General features: G+C 36.4%; 1 protein-coding gene across 4 annotated transcripts in view; it reads left to right on the top strand.

Moving 5' to 3' along the window:
* The window catches only part of TDRD12 (tudor domain containing 12), a 42,067-nt gene that overhangs the window by 16,830 nt on the left and 4,590 nt on the right, over positions 1-20,647 (top strand). For all 4 annotated transcript variants that reach the window (XM_080365053.1, XM_080365052.1, XM_080365054.1 and 1 more), the window contains 19 exons: positions 264-368; positions 756-941; positions 1,635-1,785; positions 3,792-3,919; positions 5,314-5,505; positions 6,632-6,760; positions 8,561-8,678; positions 9,545-9,678; positions 9,780-10,000; positions 10,738-10,837; positions 12,806-12,993; positions 13,284-13,494; positions 14,033-14,125; positions 14,868-15,037; positions 17,534-17,655; positions 18,687-18,741; positions 19,911-20,024; positions 20,118-20,271; positions 20,360-20,426. In XM_080365053.1, coding sequence (XP_080221179.1) covers positions 264-368; positions 756-941; positions 1,635-1,785; positions 3,792-3,919; positions 5,314-5,505; positions 6,632-6,760; positions 8,561-8,678; positions 9,545-9,678; positions 9,780-10,000; positions 10,738-10,837; positions 12,806-12,993; positions 13,284-13,494; positions 14,033-14,125; positions 14,868-15,037; positions 17,534-17,655; positions 18,687-18,741; positions 19,911-20,024; positions 20,118-20,271; positions 20,360-20,426 — 2,638 coding nt within the window. The remainder of the gene's footprint in view (positions 1-263; positions 369-755; positions 942-1,634; positions 1,786-3,791; positions 3,920-5,313; positions 5,506-6,631; positions 6,761-8,560; positions 8,679-9,544; positions 9,679-9,779; positions 10,001-10,737; positions 10,838-12,805; positions 12,994-13,283; positions 13,495-14,032; positions 14,126-14,867; positions 15,038-17,533; positions 17,656-18,686; positions 18,742-19,910; positions 20,025-20,117; positions 20,272-20,359; positions 20,427-20,647) is intronic.

The following is a 20,647-nucleotide window of genomic DNA, read 5'->3' as shown; positions in this document are numbered from 1 at the left end:
TTCTCTTGAGTGATTCAAGACAGTTGTGTTAAGGCAATTGTGATAAACGTTATTTTAAGAAATACTAGAAATATTTGTCTTGCCACTGGTCTGTGTAATTTACCAGTATGTATGAGTCACATTCAAAATTTATTTGCAATCTCTTTAGTTGTTTTTCATCAAAACAACATTTTTTAAATACCATAAATGCTTTTGGGTCATATGTAAGCTAAAATCCTTTTATTAAGTATTGCCTTTGTTATCTGCTTGTCATATGGTTTCAGAGTTTTCAAAGTTTTAGTGGAAAAAGAAACCTTGTGTTTCTTAGCAACAAAATTGAGCCATCATCAGTTCTGGAAACAGCACCACTTCTTGATGATCTGAAAAAGGTAATGCTGATGTAATATATTACACTTAATATCTTTTTAAGGCTAGTATTGTACCCCAACTTCAGGTACAGTAATACTTACTTTTGATTGAGGAATCTCTAGGAGGTTGTTGATGTGGTTTAATAGATGAAGCTTCAGAGGGATGCTGGAAGAATTGTATGCATTTGCTCTGGTATATCAACCACTACCACAAGTCATAGGATTTGAATTTTAATAAAACAATTTAACTTCTCAGCCCAGAGAAACTTTTTTCATATTGCATGTTAAGTGTACTTACTCTATAGTCGGACAAAAGCTTTTAAATCACTTAGTGTTGTGTTTTGTCTTGTTTTGTTAGTGTTCAAGTACACTTTTTTTATATGGATCTCTTAATTTCTCTTTCTGTAGGAACTTACTAGGAAAAATTTTTTAGGCCCTAACTTCACAGAATCTTACTGCTGGCCGCCAGTAGCTCGAGGATGTGATGTTGTTGTCATCTCAAATGAGGGAAATGATCCTCTCTTATATATTCCACCAGTTCTTACATTTTTGCAGTTGGAAAGTTGCTACAAAGCCTTGCCAAACAGGAATGGAGTATGTATATATATTAGAGCAGTAACAGTTTTTTTTGTTCTAAAGTGCAGATGTAGAATAATGATCCAAAAGATAGTGAATGTTTAGAATGTACACATTTAATGTGGTATTAGTGTATCTTCGTGATGCTTGCCAGCTTACATAAACCCTCTGCTTAGAGGCTTACAGAAACGGACTGCACATGCATGGGAGTTTAACCACTTTTTACATATTACTTGATAAAGAAGTTTTAATGTCATATTGCTTTGATACTTGATGAAACTTGTTTTTGAGGGGATACTACGTAGTCTTTAAAAGTTTGTATTAGCAGTTTTAAATACTGTAATTAATTTTTGAGCTTGTATTGGATTACAGAAACATAGAATTATTGAGATTGTAAGGGACCTCTGGAACTTGCCTGGTACAACCCCAAATAAGACAAGATGCTCCTGCTTCTGCTAAATTTTTTTATCCTTTTACTGTATGTTTCTGCATGCATCCTTTTTGTCTCCGGGTAACCTTGTGTATGGTTCCTTGGGTCTGTAACATCTGCATTTAGAAGGTGATACAGTACTAAAAATGTCAGTTTTGAAGTACTTAAAGGCCTTGTGTTGCAGATGTTGCTTTTGCCCTAAATGCTGTAGTAGTACAATTCTTAAGATTCTGAACTCTTGTCTAATACTATGGTGTAAAATTTTATACATTTGAATGTAGCCACTCGCGCTTATTTTATGTCCTGGGTGGAAGAAGGCACAACTTGTTTTTGAGCTACTGAAAACATATGGGAGATGCTCCAGACAGCTTCATCCAATGTTGATAATACTTGGGCAGAACAAAGAAGCTGGAAATGTGAAAATCCGAGGATGTAAGAGTACTTTCTATTTTCTTAATTATGCTTGAAAACAATGTGGGCTGCCTTAATGGCAGGGAATTGTGAAAGAATCAATTTTTTTTTCTTAAGTTTTTTGTTCTGTAAAGTGATAATTCTATTTCTTTAATGTTATAACTCTGTAGTAATAATGTGAGACTAACAGTAAATGGTATTAAAGCTGTTCAAGCACCTACATGTTCAACATCTTTTTTGTAAGTTCCATAACAATCATTTTTTAACCAAATTAGTGGTAGGGATTTGCTGCAGATCTTGCTGGATTAGGAATAATTGTGGACTTCCTTCATCTGGAACCAGGTTTTATAACAGCTTTTTTGATAACATGATAAAAGCTGGACAGAGCTACTGGGTCTGTCAGGGATGGCATTAATTCTTTTCACAGTCTGAACAGCAGTGTGTTTTGGATTTGTGACAGGGACAGTGTGGATAACACACCCGTAGTTTTGCCCTTGCTGAGCAACACTTGGCAGGGCATCAAGAATTCTGTTTTTCCCAATCTGCCACCCAGTGAGTCAGCCAGGGGTGCACAAGAAGCTGGAAGGGGACGCAGCCTGGACAGCTGACCAAAGGGATATACAATAGTGTGCAATGTCATGCTCAGCAGTAGAAACTTGAGGGGTGGCAGGATGATTTGCTGAGTGTCTGTTTGTGGGGTGTTGGCAGTGGTTGCCTTTGCATCGCTTCACCCCCCCTCCTTCACTTCCTACGCTCTCTCTTTCTTGACCCATGAGTTTTCTCACATCGACAGCTCCTGTTCTCTGCCCGGTACCACTGGGGGCGTAGGGCAGTGAGTGAGCAGCTGTGTGCTTTGTAGCTGCTGGCCACAAGTATTTCAAGTACATAGTTTTTATTTTTTAAAATTGACAAATATTTGGAGGACTTGTCTGATGCTGCTTGACTGCTTATATATACTTAATGCAATTTTTCTCTACTCTTAATTTAAAAAATATGGCAAAGATTAAAAAGGAGGTAGTAGTTCTCTGCACACAGTTTCATAAACATCCAACTTAAAAATTACTTCAAACTAAAATTTAAGTGGTGGTTTCTAACTTGCTTATTGCAGTAAGTTCTAAGTAATTTGTGTTTATAGCTTCAATAGTATGCAGAGGATACTCCATAGAGAAGAGGAAGAATAGAAGTAGTAAAAGAGCTGTTGTAAGACTTGTCCTGCTTAAATGTATTTACTTAAAATACTTAGTTTTACTATTCTTACTTGGTCTTTTTTTTTTTAAGCCTTAATTGATAACTGCATTTTTAAAAGTGGCTCTTTTTGCCAAGGAAACAAGATATGGATAAAACTATGAAGGATTGTGTAAAACTCTATTCCAGCAGTTAGTATTCTTACATCCATCATTCAATGAATGAATTCAGATCTTTTCTTAGTTGAGCTGTTGGTATATTTGCACAGATTGATTGGTGTGGGGTTTTTATATATGTGTATGTATAAATATGTGCACACACATATGTGTTTATATGTGTGTAGATATCTAAGCCACGTGTGGCTTATTCTGTTTTTAAAACCAAACTTCTCTAAAGGCTGCTCTTGCACATATTTAAATATTTACTTTCTGTCTATCTAGTTCTGAAGTTCTTATCTATACTTCCATTACCTTATTGGAAAACTATTGGCATCCTGCTTTATAAACTACTTCAGGCCTTTCACTCTTTCAAAATATCAAGAGTTTTACTCACTCAGCTGTTGAAGACATGTAGGGGTAGAAAAATAAAAGCAAACTAAAAATAATCTGTTGGTGAAAAGTCAGAAAATTAAGTCAGTGTTCTCTATTAAAAAAAAAAAAAAAAAACCAAAAACAAAACACCCACCAAAACTAGCCAGCCCCAGCCCTCCAACTTTAAGGTGATGCATCTGAAATGCAAATGTGACTTTTTTTTTTTTAATAGAACTGCCATGTCCTGTGGTGTCTTACTAATATTCTTTCAAGTTGTAAGTTAATGTTAATGGGTTTTCTTCCTACTTGTAGGTGAACTAATCGTGACTACACCATATAGTCTCCTGAGACTGTTGGAACATCAGTGTTTATTATTTTGTAGACTTTGCCATCTTGTTCTTGATGAGATTGAGGTACTGTTCTCTGACGCAGCTAAACAGGTAAATGTCTTATAGGTTCAGTTGGTAAAATGCCGTTCTAGTTGTGCACTTGTCATGAAAACAGTGGCACATACTGAAAAAAAAAAAAGAACTTTTCTGAACCCCCATGGTAGAGTTCGAAAGATAATGGAATTTAAGAAATCACATCTTTATGCTTCTGGCAGAATGAAACACTGGAAAAGTGAAGCAGTAATTATTAAATCTGACTTTCCTTGCTTTTTTGCCTGTCATCTTTTATTATTTTTTTTTAAGAGCTCTATCCTGTCCTGTTCTACACTTCTGCTCTATTATGCTGTCTTCCTTTCCTTTGGGTGGCTTCCCAGGTACTTGTGTTTGTTTCAACTGGGTAGCAGTAGTTTCAGTGTAGGGATTTTTAATCTACTTTTTACTTGCATGATCTGTCTGTTGGGAACTCCTTTTTTCCTCTTACTGGTGCTGTTTGAACAGCTTCCATTCAAGAACTGTCTGTTGGTAAGCCCCTTGGTCTCTGTAGAATGCAAGGCAGAAGTGGATGATCAGATAGTCATGGATGCAATCGTCATAATTTTCCTTGGGCCTTGATGTCAGTGCAGGCAAAAGGAGAAGCTGATTGTAACTCAGAGAATCTTGGATGAGGAACAGCGTGAAGTGTCATGTTGACAAGGATGTGTATATTGTATCAGTTTTAAAATGATGATTTATAACTCAATTTTGAGAATATTCCGTAATTTTTTTGTTACTGCTTTGAGGCTTCATAGGACAGATGATTTCTGTTAGTATTACAGCATATTACATCATCACTATGCAAAAAATTGGCTTGCTTACCTTTTTTCACTGTCGTAGATTTTATTTTTTTCTAAAGTGGAACACAACTGGACTGTTTGTCGCTTATGCAAGGTAATGTCATTAGGAATATATTCATCCTGCCTTTGTGATTGTTGGTTTTTTACAAATGATTTTATGGCAAAAGTTTTTTGGTTTTTTTTTTTTTTGGCTATTTCTGTATTGGCAGGTTGGTCTTATCTTCTGCTTACGTCCTAGTTTTGCTGACTCTCTGACTTTTTGGATCTACTGTTGTATAGAATTAGTAGGTTTCAGATCTGAATGGATCCTTTTCATGAGATTGCCATCTTGTATGGGCAGAGTCTTGTATTATGATCCTGCATTCATGCATGCATGCTGTTCCTTCGTGTTGTCCTGTTGCTTCTTGCTTCAGAAGGCATTCAAATAATAGGATAAAAGTGGAAAAACCAAACACTTTGGTTTTGGGGTGTGAAATCTGTGGTTTGCTGTGGTGGTGATTTTGTGACTGGAGAGAACAGTGTGCTGAAACGGTGTACTTTTCACTGCTGTTACATACTCATTGGTACCGGATAAGAGGAAGGAAGAAAACTTTTTTTTTTCTTCCTTTATAGATTTTTACTATATTAGATTGTTACAAGAAAGCCTTTGTTACTGAAGAGTGGGAGTATTCACCACATCAGATAATTGCTGTTGGAACTCATTGGAATAAACATATAGCATACTTGATAAAGGAGTTCATGAACGATCCTTACATTGTGATAACATCTATGGAAGAAGCTTCCATCTATGGAAATGTGCAGCAGGTAAAAATTTGGAGATGATGTCGCTGGTTTTTCACTAAGATTTACTAAGTACAAAAACTTCGTTGTTTGTATTGATCAAGGTCAGTGTGTGTGGCTGCTGATTGTTTATGTTAAGTGTGTAATGCTACATCCTGACTTGGACCTCAGGCTGCGCTGACATGTGTGAACTGACTCTTAGAAGACCTGCACAAGTTAGTCACTGAAGGAGCTAAGGTCTTTTACCTTGCTTTGTAGGACTGAGGTGTGAAGATATTCTCTCAAGTGTTTCATTGTTAGTGCGAAGGAGTCTGAATTTTATGTGAAGTATTTGCAAATGGTATAGTTTGTGGGCAGAATTTCATCAGAATGTTTTTGCAATTGTTAATTTTGAGTGACAGAACTACAAGGTAAGTTATCTGATGATAGAGCTAGTAAAAGAATTGTTTTACTGCTGTGTGCCACACAATACAGAAATTCATTTGACCTGAAATTTCAAGAAAGTTGTTATGTGTTCTTAGGCATCTTCTCATTTAATTTCCAGTCAATGTGGTATAGCCCTTCAGAATAATAAAAAATGTTGTATGATCTGAATTCTTCTGTCTCAAAAGGTAATAATTTGGGAATTGAGTGTGTTGGGAAATCTCTTAAGACTAGACATCCTGAGCATGACACGAAACTGAAAAAAACACCACTTTTTGTAAGAAGTCTAATGGTTTGGCAGGACAAAATGTCAGTGTGTTGATGCTTTAGTTTGTTGGGTTTTTTTATTTTTAATATTAAAATTCGGGCAGTGTTTCGGGCAGTGCAGAATGTTTTTGGAGTGTGAAGTTTTTTAGTGGTACTTGAAAATGCTAAACTTGGATTGATAAATCACAGAACTAAACGAATGAAAAATCTTTAATGTGGGATTTTCATGATGGGAGGGATTTTAATTGTACTTGTGGAGACTGTCCTAAATGCATACCTTTTGTGAGAGTTGTATCTTCTGTAAGTTAAGCAGAAGACCTACCACTTCTGGAGCTACCATTTGCTAGATTCTCTTTGGTGTTATATAACAATGTTAGTACTTATTAAAAGAAAGAATTAATATAGGAAAATATGTATAATTACATGAATTATCAGCCCTCTGTTTTGTATCTACTTCTAGGTTGTGCAGCCTTGCATGAACACAGAGAGAATTGCTGAATTACTAAAAATACTGGATTTTACCCATAATAATCGTCAGAAGGTGCTGGTATTCACTAATTCGGTAAATGAAGCAGAAATGATTCATAAGGTAAGAAAGTATTTAAATTCATGTAGATAAGTGCTTTTTTAAATTGTTAAGGTATAACAAAACTATCTTGGCTTCTGAGAATAAAGTAGGAGTGTAAATTTGGAAGCTAGTTATTTCTGCTAAAAATAGCCCCAACCCCACTCTTCTGACACCTAGAAGAAAGCCTGACAGGAACATCTGGCATAGAATATGTTCATCAGTAAATTTTTAACTACATTCTCTCTTGTCAGGTTGGAACTTTGAGTTAAATCAAACTAGCTTTTTTCCAGTGAAAGTTCTGTCAATTTTTTGTTTGTTATTGTTTCAAGTAGTATGGGAGGAGAAAACTTAAGCACCATGTTAAGAAGTTCTGTTCTGTTTGTTTCTCCTCTGGAGTAGCTGAAATTGTAGAATGCTGTTTCTCTAACTGGAAAGAAGCATTTTCTGTCATCCTGTGACAGTCCACCAGAATTTAGTTAAAGCTTCAAGTCCTAGCGCATGGGAGGAAGATAGCATGTTTAATATGTATTTTCTTAAAACCTGGCATAAAATGGCTTCCAAGTTATCTGTAATAAATAGAACATGGTCCAGTTCTTCACCTTTTATGTGGGATTGTATACTTGGCATTTCAGAGGTGGAGACTAAGAAAGACTTCTCCTGCAATAGTTCTTTATTCAGGTTATTATTCCAATGAATATATATAACAGCACAGCAATAGAAAAATCTCTTCTGTATTTTGTCTCTTTGCTGGTTCTCCAACTATGCAAAGTAAGAGGAGCGCAGTCTGATTTGACAGGGAGGCAAGAGATAGGAAACAATTCTGTTAAGCCTGGGTGGGGTCATGCAGATAGTGGGGACGATACTGCTAAAGGAGGCAAGCTATGAGGATATTAGAATTAAAAGTTTTGGTGATAGCTCCAAGGATGGGATAGCAAAAAGATATATGGCTGGGTGGTTCAGATGTCGCAGGAAGAAATATGTCAGTCCTGAAATGTGGGAATCTATTCCCTTCCAGAAGCTGGAATAGAGTCTGTGATATTTAAAGGATTTTTCTGAGGTAAATGTTAGTGTATCTGGACTGTTTAATCTTTGATTATTGTTAAGGGAAGCAAATCTGGTTTTGTCTTGTGACTTTCTACTGTATCTTCCTTGAATATTTGAGGGTTAATCTCTTCAAGCATATCAAAACCAGCTCCGCCACCACCACCTTAAAGTGTTGTTTGATGCTAAAGAAGAATTGAAGCTGTTTATAGTAATTCTTGTGTACACAAACTTCAAATACCGTAAATAGTTTAAGTGTTAACTTAGTTCATTAGCCAGTTTACCAAATAATGAAGGCTTTTGTAGTGATTAATTTTTGAACCTCGAACTTGACAAATAAAGCTTTTTAAGTATGCTACATTCCTGCAAATTTAAGTATGGGTATGATCAGTGAGGGGGGTTTAATGCTTTTTCTGAGAGTCTGAAACATGAGCCTGCATGTTAAATGATAGAATCCACTTAGAGTAGATAGGACACCTTAATGGTGGGAAAAGCGTCAAATGGAGTTTCTACTTTCTTAAACATCTGTTTAATGTGTTAATTCAGAGGAACCTGAGTTTTATTAGTTTTCTTTTTATTCAGGAATTTAGTAAGTTTAATCTCCATAATCTCAAATGTATTTTTTTTCATATAAGCAACATAAATGTCATTAACTCTTTCCCTTATCTCTCTCCAGTAGCTAAGGTATGCTAGATACTAATAAGATATACTATTTGTTAGTTTATTGGAGCAATCATTGCTGTATTGAAAGAATGTATAACCTACTACTTTGTCACCCAGGCGCTGAAGAGCAGCTCTATATGTTCCTTAAAAATACATAAAGAAAGTGAATTTAATGTCAAGTATGTCTTAGAGCAGTGGACAAAAAATTACAGTTCTGGCACTCCTGTTGTGTTAGGTGAGTATTTTCTTTTTGTTTAGGTGTGATTACATCTACATGGTGACTAACATTCTATGTTAAATACTTGTACTAAGTTATCTCATCGGTTCCACAGGGTCAGTTCCCTATCAATTACTTAGTTATCCCTTTGCTTATTAGTACTACAGCTAGTCTTTTTTTTCTTTCCCTTTTTTTTGTTTTTTCTTTTATTGTTGTTCCTGGGTCCCAGGGTAACTGCTTTGAGGGAAAACCTCACTTATTGGAGGGAACATAAAGGAGGGATTTTTTTATGCTTTAGTTAAAAAACAAACAAACTACTAGTACTTTCAAAGAATTGTCACCTACTACAGCAGATGCTTTCAGTTTGAAATAATTTAGAAACTCTGAAAACTTACTATAGTAATTTCCCATAAGTTCTGGTAGACTTTTATTTTTCAAGTTGTTTGCAGTAGCAAAGACTCTTTCCCAGTTTCAAACCTATTTTTTTCCATTTTATACATCAAAAGCAGGCTAAAAAAAGAAGATTGACTTGCATCTGCTTTGTAGGTTCATACAAAGGTGTTACCATTCCTGCATTACTTCAAGTGCTTTCTATCTTACTCCTGTGAAGTAGTTGGCTGTAGGCAGTTCTATTTATTCTGTGACACTGATATGAAACAAAGATTTATTCTAGATTATTAGAGACTAACATGAAACACAGTGTCTGCCATATGCTTATGAAATGCGTTGACTGAAGCAATTCCTTATGTAAGTGTATTAGGAAAAGAGCTTTTTCTTAAGTCATTGAATAGGGAGAAGGAAACAGCCATTGCTAATGTGATGTAATACTTCATACGCTTGAAGTATTAACAGTTATCTTAAGTGTCCATAAAACATGTGCTTAGTTTTAACAGATGACTGCATGCAGCCTTTGGGAATTACAGATGCAACTTGCGTGATACATTTCAGTTTTCCTTCTCCAAGAATCTTTGGTCAGCGTCTACACAGCATGTCTGACAACTTCTGTGATGTGATAAAGGTTTGAGTAAATCTTTTAACAGGGTAATACTAAATTTGGTTATTAAGTGGTGGATACATAAAAGCTTTTAAAACTACTTTTTTTAAAATTACTTTTTTTAGGATTCCTCTGTAGATCAGGAATGTACAAAGGCAAGGTCAGTCGTTCTGCTAACAGAAGACAGTGCATGTCATGCACTTGGGTTCCTGCACTATTTGCAGCGTGCAGAAGCTGAAATTCCACCAGAACTGCATGATTTTGCTGCCAAGATGCTAGAAGCTAAAGAAGATAAGAAAGCTTCAAGGCCACTGTGTGCCTGTGTGAAAATACTTGGGATTTGCAAGTAAGAAAATACCAAGTTTTCTTGACACGCATACTGATGCAGGAGGGCATTGTATACTCTGGATGATGACTCCTTGTATTTCATTGATGAATTTTCCTGTTGGATACTTTGATCTAAACCAGTTTTTGCTCATTGTTTGTTTTCTGTTGACTGTTGCATCTGTTTCACTCTCCTGAGGTACTTTTAAGAAAACAAAATTAATGTTTGTATGGAGACCAATCATACATGGTCTGATAGGGCAGCAGTTATAATGAATTATGCTACTGAGGTGTACTTGAGGGAACTTTAAGCCATTGTTTTTATTAGTATTCTAACCGTAATTGCACAAGCTTTGTGCTTTACTCTCTCCTCTGTTGTCTCCTGTCCCTCCAGCATGGGTAAGTAGATGATGACTTCTGTGAGCTGTGTGAAATTGGATTATAATTATTGCCTGAAGGAGGAAGCTAAAGTGTTCTCAAATACGACTTCTAGTTTAGATAACTCTTGTTGCAAGTTACCGTTTGCTTTACGCTCAAACAAGTTTTCTGGTGGTTTTTGTTTTGTTGTACAGACTTTTCCACCAAGACCTGTTCGATCATTTCTGTCTAACCCCCAGAGTCATTGGTGCTGTTTGAGACAGAAATTGCATATTGAGGGCTGATTAAATTTTAGTATTTAAAGCTGTTGTAAATCATGTCAAAACAGTCTACAAGTGGAAACAAAGGCCTTTTTTCTAAAAACATTTTTTTAATATGTAGGAATAGAACAGTGTGTCCAGATCGTCATCAAATTAATTTACAAATAGACATGACCCAGAATATACCAGAAAACATTAGACTAACGCCTGGATATGTGACAGTAAGTTATTATTTTCCTTGATTTTTGGGTACCAAGAGGACAGGTCTTAAGTAGCTACTTAGCGTAATACTTACCTTTTCATATTACATCATATAGTATACATACTACATTAATATTGAATATGTGTTATTTTTTAGGCTTTTCCTCTCTCCCTTGCATAAGTAAGTGTGCCAGATTTTCCCTTAATCGTTAGCTTGAATTGGAATTGTTTTGCAGGTGATGATGAGTTTACCTCAGATTTTTCTTTGTGTTGAAGATTCCCATTCTGTGGAAAGAGGGTTTATGTTCTGTTTATTCCTTCCTTCTGTAAATTGAGACCATATACCAAAATTAACAAAGATTAAAGTTCCTATAAGTTTAAATTATATTTATTGTAAAGGAAACGCAGATTAATCTTTTTGGAGTGAAGAGAAGTTGAAGTGGAAGGTAATGCATATTTTGTTGGAATTGAAGATTTTTTCCTTAGCTGATACGTTCATGCAAACTTGCTGGAAAATGAGCATATTGTGGCCTTGTAAATGAAAATACTAGTTTCAAATACAATATCCACAGAAAATGGGGTACAGCTCCTCCTTTATCTTCTAGATGGAAATGGTTATTTCCTACTAGGATGTTAATGCTTTTTGAAAACCGTTTTGATACAGAGTGCAGTTCTAATTTGACGACTTTTTTTTTTTTTTTTTTTTTTTTTTTTCAATTGTTTCAGTCATGAAACCTTCATGGTTACTGGGTTGACTTTGCTGTGATGGCTCTTCACGTCCCAGTAACAGTTTGTATCTCCAGCTCCCTCCATCTGGCTTTTCAGTTCCTTCTATACTGGAGTGTTCCCATACAGCAGTATTAACACAATCTATCTCTTGTCCCTTTATTGTATGATGATTGCTGAGGGCAATCGTGTAGACATTGGTACTCCATTGCAAAGTTAGCACTTGGCTCGAAGAAGCACTAGATGCCTTCTGTTTGGATGAGCTGCTTCTGCCTTCTTTCCTGTCGTGCCTTTTGCAGAATTCAGGTGCCCTCAGGTCATGCAGTTAATGGGTATTATGCATTCTCAAAAGCCATAGGTTGTGAGAATAGAAAACAAGGAGAACTGGGGTGGATTCTTTGGTGTCACTCCATTTCTGTCTAATAAATAAGCGTTTCTTGGTAGGTATGAGTTCAAACCCTTTGAGAACCTACATGTATCCAGTTTTGGTGCCTGAGAGTGGGACAGGTTTCATGACACTCCTGTTAGAAACTTGCACTTAACCTGTGGTGCACTCAAGACCTCTTCCATTTCCTCATGTAATTCTGTTCTTCTGACTGTAGAGCCTGGGTTTCTGTCTTACAAACCAGTTACCTCTTTGATAAGTATTCACTTTCTTTTTTGTTTGGAACCCAGTATAATATTTCCTTCCTTTAAGAACCTCAGTTGCATTGTGAATTTTTAGGATTTTTATTAAGGGGAAATTACCTTTCTGATCCTCTTACTATCCTGTCTGGCCTCATACACCCAGCTATACGTCAGTACTTATGCCTGGCGTGACCCTTTGGATGGATGTACCCAGCATTTTATGCATTGATGCTGATAGTAGTGTATTCATAGTTTTTCATTTAAGTGATTTTAATGTGAAAAGAGTGAAGGCCTCACTTCCCGTCATTTCCTCTAAAACTCATTGTACAGTTGGAGAACACTTAAAATTAAGCTTTGAATGGTGAGGGAAGCCTTAGTGTTTAGCAGCCTGACAAGTAATAGTGTAGTTCATTGATGTTTGTGATCTTAGTAGTTCTTGCTCTGTAAATTTATTTTGTCCACTATTGACTGGGCTAAGGGCAGTTAATACTGCTGAAATATGTGTATGCAGCGGCATCTCTGTCACCTCTTTTTGCTGGAAAGAGGTAGGTGATCTTGAATATGAATACTTGTGGGTTTTTTAGTTCAATGAATCTTTCAGTCCTTTTTTTTCCTAATGTGTTTTATGCTTTCAGATACTGCCTCTCCACATTGTAAATGCAACAAACTACTTTGGTCGAATAGTAGATAAAAAAAAGGACCAATATACAATGCTTGCTGAAGAAATTAATGAGTATTTTAAGCAACCTAATAACAAAATTTCTGTTAAAAATGTGGAGAAGTTAGCATTTTATGGATTATGTGAGAAAACACTCTTTCACAGGTAAAAATGTTGGGGTTTTAAATGATTCATGTGTGCTTTTTTATATAAAGTAATTTAAAACTTTCACTATTTAGTTTAAGAAGCCAGCTCACCCCCAAAACCAGCAAAAAATCACTGCTATTCAAATCATTCTTGGAAAACAAAATGACTGTCCATGCACACACACACAGTTAGGTATTTTGCTATGAAAATACTGGTTTTTTTAAATGAGTAGATTAAAAAATATTTACAACTGATTTGTTGGAATTACATGAATGATAATTCTGTGTTTCCTTTCTTACTGTATGAAGGGTTCAGGTGATAGAGATTCCCCCAAAAGAGGAGGAAAATGTGTTCTTTAGCGTCAGAATTAAGTATATAGATGAAGGCAGAACAAGTCAAGTTCCGAGCTATCAGCTGCTTCACTTACCTGCAAGGTTTCAGAGTCTGCCCCCTCAGGCTGTGGAATTTGTAGTTTGTAGAGTGAAACCCATTGATAATGAAACTGAATGGAACCCAAAGGTAATATTTATCAGGTTTTGCATGGTGTTTCCTTTATGTTCTTTAATTTTTGTCTGTGCGTTATTTTCTACACTAAACCAGTTATGAACTGCAAACTTAGTTATCAAATTCTGTTACTTATTAGCATTACCAATATATACATGCTGTTGGGCCAGATTCTGAGAAGTCAGTTTTCTTGTTTGTTTTCCTACAAAGTAATGAAGTTAAATTTATGGTATTTTACTCTCTTGTGATTTAAATGGCTTCTTCCAGGACAAGATACTGCCGCTTTTGAATCTGTGGGCAGTAATGGGGAAAGAGTAGCCTCCATAAATTGGCCTGTGTTTGAGTAGTCTTCCATTAAGGAAGCTCCTTTTAAAGGCTAATACTGTTTTAACCTACAGTAAAGTTGGAGTATTTCACTAGTTTACTCAAAACTGGTTTTATTGATTGAATACCCGTTTCATTGTTAAGCTCAGAAGGTTGGTCTGTTATAATTAGAATAACTGTAAAGTTATGTTGGTATACATCAAGTGCAGTGAAAACTTGTTCTTCCTAGGTAACTCATTATATTAATCACAAAATAAAAGGAAGACTACATGAAGCAAAAATAGTACATACCTTGGGAAATACAGCTTGGGTGGACCCAATGGTAGGTATAGAACTGTAATATTATGAAATATTTGTATCTAAACTCCTTTATAACAAAAGCATCTATTCTTTTTTGTTCTGTCCCTTCCTATGTTAATTTTATTCTATGTGGTATTCATGTAATACTGTTGGTTAGCTTACTGTGATGGTGCCTGAGCACTGGAACAGGTTGCTCAGTGGTTGTAGAGTTTTCATCCTTGGAGATAGCTCGGAAGCAATTGGGACACGGTTCTGAGCTGCTGACTGGGTGATCCTACTTAAGCAAGCAGGCTGGACGAGATGACCTCTAAAGGTCCCTCGCAACCTCAACCATTCTGTGATAAATATGTATGCCTATATATAGGTGAAATACATGACTGATTAAAACTTGAACTTTAAGTCTGGAGAGCTCATTATGTATTATATTATAAACGTCATCCAGACTATTCCTCAAAGTTAACAGAAGTTATTCTGTGGGGTGTGTATTTTGGCTGTAATCTGTATAATCAGGGCTAGGATTGTTTACTTGGTTCTGTTGGGTGAAACTAGCTAATAGTTACTAGAACCATTATCACAGCGAAAAAGATGGTGATACCTTGAAAACAGACATGGGTAGGTTCCTGTTTGAATATCACAGAAAACAAAATGCTTACACGTATGAATGAATGGGAGTATGTTTAAAGTTTTACTTAAAGAACAGCTTAGAGTTGGAGAGAGACCGTTTATGAACTGTGATTTCCATTTAGTGTGTTTTGTAATTCAAGGTCCGCATCACCAGGCTTTCAGATTTGAAGGTGTCGGTCAATGAATACAATGTTCGATCTGAGATCTTGTCTACGGGTCTGGGAACTGACAATCCAGAACATCTAACACAACTTCAGAAGCTGTGTGGACACGTGAAAGTATTAGATCATGCAAAGAACTTGGAGCCTTTGTAAGTGTTTACAAATCTTTTTCAGCATATACTTGGGAAAAAATTGTATTAATTTACTTGGGTATTTTCATAATTAATATTACTGAATGTGATTTACATTTAAACACAGAGACAATGGTGTTTGTGATGTGTCTGCTTTCCTTTAGCTGTTCTTCTTGTCTAAGATTTGTGTGCGCGATGTGGTAGTCGCTTACCTGTTGTCCTTCATGGCTATGAGTATGGCTCAATACTTGACAAGTACCCGTAATAACTTGTATCATCCTGTTTTTCTCTGGTCATGATAATTGCATCAAAGAATGCTTCTGCCCAGTAAAAAAATATTATGAAAACACAAGGATATAGGATACTTTCCATACTATTTTGAAAACAGTCGTTTTTCTGTGAACTACTTGGCACGTTGCTGGCATGACAGAACTCCTGCCTGGTATCAGCAGCCCAAAACACCTCCTGTTGGTACATCAAGTAGCACTCAGTGTAGTGGTTAAGTTTTCTATTCTTCTGCCTCAGCAATTCACTTAAATTACATGTCCTTGATGCAGAGTGCTGGTCTTTTTGTGATTGTTCATCAGTCTCCTCCTTCAGTTCAACAGCCAGCAAGATTCTTCAATTAAATGCTTGCGATTTGTCATATGCAGTGCAAGGATCTTATCTCTGTGACCAGAATGAAAGTGTTGTTCTACTCCTCCCACAGATACTAACAGTATTCTAAGAGTGGACCTTAGTATATTAAGGCTGCACAGCCTTTCAGGCAAGCTCGGCATAGCCAGAATGTTGCACATTGTAACCAACACTTATCAGCAAGTTCAGTCTTAATTGCCTTAACAAACATTTTTGTTGTGCAAAGAAAATGACTGATACCTTCATCACCGAGATGATGTGGTCTATGGACAGAAGTAGTATCCTTGCTTTGAGATAATTTGTTGGTTATTAAAAAAGTCAGTCTGTCTCTGGGCCTTCTGTCCAAACCTTTTTGATGACAATTTACTACCTTGTGGGCCTGTTCAATAGATGCACAGTCAAAGCGCTAGATCCTTCAGTTTCTTTACGTGATTTTTGGATGTCATCCTATGAAGACGTGGCAAATACTCCACTCATTCCTGATTAATGGCATTTGAGCAAAACAGGCTGTCCTTCATTGCGCAAGTCTTTTCACAGTTGAAGAGGTATTAGGCTTAGGTTGAAAAGTGGGGTTTCTGCAGGATTATCTTCTTGTTGCAGAATGCGCAGTTGTGTTGGTTGTGTCTGTTTTAGGTGCTTCATTGCAGACTTCATGTACGAAGCTTTTGTCTAACCTCATACTCTTATTTGCCCAGTTTTCAACCCTCCGTTTCAAGTCCTTCTTCAGCTTGAGGCACCTTCTTGCTTGGTGGCTGTTTTTAGTGTAGCATGTGAATAATCAAACATTTCTGTAGAACTTTGGTTGCTTTAAAGTAAGATCAGATTCTGTCAGATCTTGGCTTTCCAAAGCTATTAGTACATCATTGGAGACATTACTTTTTTTCAAGTGTTTGATTCCTTCAAGTAAGTAACTCAGAAATGGTTTCTAAAAAATACTATAAATTGAGTTTTCTATGCAGTATTTTTACGTAGCTGAAAATATTGCTCAGTTGGAATTATTCAGAAAAGCTGATGTGCATTTTTTTTAAAGGTGTCTCTCATGTAAGATTAAAATTACTTTAATCTTACCAAAAGAGTAATTAAGGTAAGCTGTGTCAGTTCTGAATAAAGATGGCTGCACAGGTATTTAATACTAACTATTCCATATGGATTAATTTAAAAGCCAATATTTATTTATGCAGACTGAAACTTTAGGTGATGACTTGCTAGACTAGTTTCAGTCCTCTTATGTCACTAGGTGTTTGGAGGTAATGGAAGAAAGCATTTTTCAGTTGGACAGATGAGTCAGTGTTTCAGAAATGATGCTGCATCTGGTAATGTTCTAATGGAGACTTCTGGGCCTGTTGCAGAACAGTGTCGTGGTGCCTATCTCGGAGCTCTCAAGTAGATTGATTCTGTTACAGTGTTTCCTGAATCTTGAGTCTAGCTAGTGAAGCCCCTATCTGTACAGCTGGAAAGCCAAGAGGTCTCTTACTAGTAAGTGAAGAACTCTTGAGTATTCTGAAATACTTTTTCCAAGTCAGAATGAATGGCCAAGAAGCCCCCAAACCTACTGGAATTCTTTATGGAAGGGAATAATTATCCTATCTAGGTCTGTCACACACAGTAAGGCAAACAGATCTTTATGATTCAGGGGAAATGCTGTTACTATCAGAATTTTAAATGTTCTTCTAACTTGGTTTTCTTATAAATGCTTCTTACAGAGTTACTGCAGTTCAGCAACCCTGTGGTGAGATTTATGGTTTGCTATAAGTGCATTTTATTGTATTTTTTATATATTAGAATGAAGAACTTAACTTCAAAGGATTTCCAACTATGATTAGGAATTCTGCAACATATTTAAACCCCTTCTTTTCATCTGTCTTTTTCTGTCTTCAGAAGCATAAAGGAGGATACACCTGGTCCACAGAAAGCATCCAATCCACAGAATATGTCAAGACAAGACAGTTCCACTGAAAATTGTAATTCTTCTAAAAATACTTTCTGGAATCATCAATGTGGTAATTTCATAATTTCCAAAAATTTTTGAACTTAAAGTCTGGTGCTTAAATGTCAACCTAAAAGTCGTTTTGCCAAATGCAGACCTCTCTGAATATACAGAATAGTACATACAGCTAATGTTTACAGTAAGTCACAAATACCTTATAGTTAGCAGCCTAGAGATGCTGTGAGAGTAAGCCATGTTAATATAGCTGTATTATTTGGGAAATATCTTGTCCCCGAGAGATTCAGAATTGTTTGGCTTTGAATGGAATATGTGAGCGGAAAATCCTTCCTGTAGAGAGGATAAGCATTTTGCTGTCAAAGGCCATAGGGTTTAAGGAAGCTGAAATCTGAGATTAATAGCAGCATTGTTCTCAGAGAGGGTTTTTCCAAGATACAGGATGGTGGAAAATGGCTTGCTTTTCACCTTCCCCCCCCCTTTTTAATCTACTGCTCAGGGATGTGGTATTCAGTTAGTAGAGGCTTAAAAGCGCATGGCTTTGTCAGTCCTAGAAGGGGGACAGAGGATGATCTGGCAGCAGTTGTCAGGTGAGTTTGGAGCAGTGAAAGCTGAGTGATTGAAAAGCTGAAACAGACAGAAGTCAAAATCCTAGAGTGATTATCATAGAAGGCTTTTTTAGCCTGGTATACTGGAGTGACTGTCATGCCATGTTTCAAGCTGTGATGGTAACTTCAGTGTTAGTTGTTTCATCCCTGAAACTCTTATTCAATTTCTATAATGCCCTGGTTTAGGTTTCAAATTAATGTCTTGAAACTGGAAAAACGTTTACCTGACCTGGAAAACTGCATTTTTGGTGGTTTTTTAATTCCTATACTGACTCTAATACTCCTTTTAATTAAAAAACTCGGTTGAATTAACTCTTATTAAATCTTTGAAAACAGGAAGTAACAAATATAAATGCCAAATATAGTCTTGCAGTAGTAATTTGATTGCTAACAAGTTCTTCTTACAATGGTGCTGGGGTATTCTGTCAGTACCTGTAGTATAGGTAAGTATAAAATATTTTTCTGGATTTATTTCTTTCAGATGGTGTAGCTGAGAGTAAGGAAGCAGAAGACTCCACCTTGCATCAACGTAAATGGTACAGAAATTGAGAGTTATTTGTTCCCATGCTTGCTTTTTAATGTGAACGGCCAAACAGGACGGCCATCCTTACTGAGATTATCTGTTTAGTGAATAAATAGGTATAACACAGGCAGAAGTATCCTGTTACATCCGTGTTGACCTGGAGAGATTACTGTTGCTGTTAGAACATATCTATTTATATACACACACATCATCTTATGAATCCCTTAAGTAATTTAAACTGCTCTTTTGCTTACTCCTGGAAGCTAACTTTGTTGAAATTACGTGATCTTTGATTAGACACCACAGTACTAGGAAGTGAATGAAAACAAATGCTTTTGGGGGACGTTTGAGGCATAACAGCTGTAGAATAAGTGGTTGAAAATCTTGATGAGAAATGTGTATTGTGTCTATGTCCAGTTGAAAAATACTTAGTGTTTCAGAGGTTGGTCTTGCTACTGTTACCTTTTCCTTTGTCATTCCAAGAATAGACCTCTGATAGCATCCTTAAATGAGGCAGTAAGTTTGAATCCTTTGGATATCAAAGTTAAGGGAGTGTGTCTACCCACTTGAACTAGTAGATGTGTGTGGATAACTGGCTAGCTGAAAAGGGTCACATAGACATAGTCCAGCTGGCTGGACAAAAATGCACATTGCTCTCAGCTTATCTGAAGTAAAGCAAAAATACACTATCCTTGGCTGTTGTTGTTACACAGTAACAGGAAGATTGTGGTGGGAAAAGAATGTTGCAGGTGGGAACAGATAACTACAGAAGAGAAACTAGGGGCGGGCTTGGTATTTAGGCAACTAACCAATAATGAGCTTAACTTTGTAATATGTATGAGCTAATTATAACAAGGCCTAAAAGGTGACTGTAAGGCACAATAAATGAAGTCTGCTGATCACTCATATTGAGTGACTGTGTCTTCCCTCCGTCGCGACAGATGTGCTTCTCCAAAGGCTTACGGTTGCAGTGCTTTTGTGGCAAGGTTGGCTGAGGTCCTGCCGTGTGCTTTGCTGACACTGCTATTCAGTGTCAAGTTACCGTTGAGGCCACCTACAGAAGCTGAAAATCGGCAGCTTGGATGTAACCTAATGGGAAAGTTCTGACTCTGAGACAGCTTGTTTAAAACTCAGTTGGTTTCTATTTTGGAAAAATATTCAATTGAACTTTCTTTATTTTAGCTTTTATCCAGAAATAAAGTGGTTTCAAAATGAAGAGACTGTTACAGTGAAGGTAAAAGTAGCAAATGTAGCTGACTGTAAATGTGAGTTTTTCAAAGAGAAGGTGGTGTTCAGGTAGGTTTAAGAAGTTTAAATATAATAAACAAAAAGTTTCTCTGTCAGCTTGCATTTAATTTTTTAATTTTTTAAATTTTCTTTATAATGTAGTGCTAGTTCAGGTGAAAAGCTTTATTTAGCTGACATGGAGCTGCATCAATATATACTTGGAGAAAAGTCTACATGTGTGATTAAGGATAAAGAGGTTATTATTGTTCTCATGAAAGAGAAAAAAGGAGCGTGGTGCCAATTACTGAAGAACAAGGTAAAGTGGCAATTAATTTGAGAATTATTTAATGTTCTGAACCCATTCACTGTGTGTCAGGTATTTCAAACAATATTTTTGTCGACAGAATCCTCACGTGTCTCTTGATTTTGAACACTGGGAAGATTTTGAAGATAAAAGCCCTTTTCCAGTTGGTAAGGAATGAACAGGCTGGTGTTCAAGTGCATAAAATGATTAGCATCCTCATTCTTGCATATGCTATATCTGAAATAAATAATAATATATAGAGTGTGTATATATATATAATGACATTTAACTGGCTTGCTCAAATACTCTGAAAACAGATGAGAGGACCTGTAATAGCAAACCATGTAGACAGCAGGGTATTTTTCTATCAGAACAGGACAGACAAAAA

Source organism: Falco punctatus, assembly GCF_963210335.1.
Source record: "Falco punctatus genome assembly, chromosome: 14".
Taxonomy (NCBI): Eukaryota; Metazoa; Chordata; class Aves; order Falconiformes; family Falconidae; genus Falco; species Falco punctatus.
Note: the sequence above shows the minus strand (reverse complement) of the source record. Positions and strands in the feature narration are given on the sequence as shown.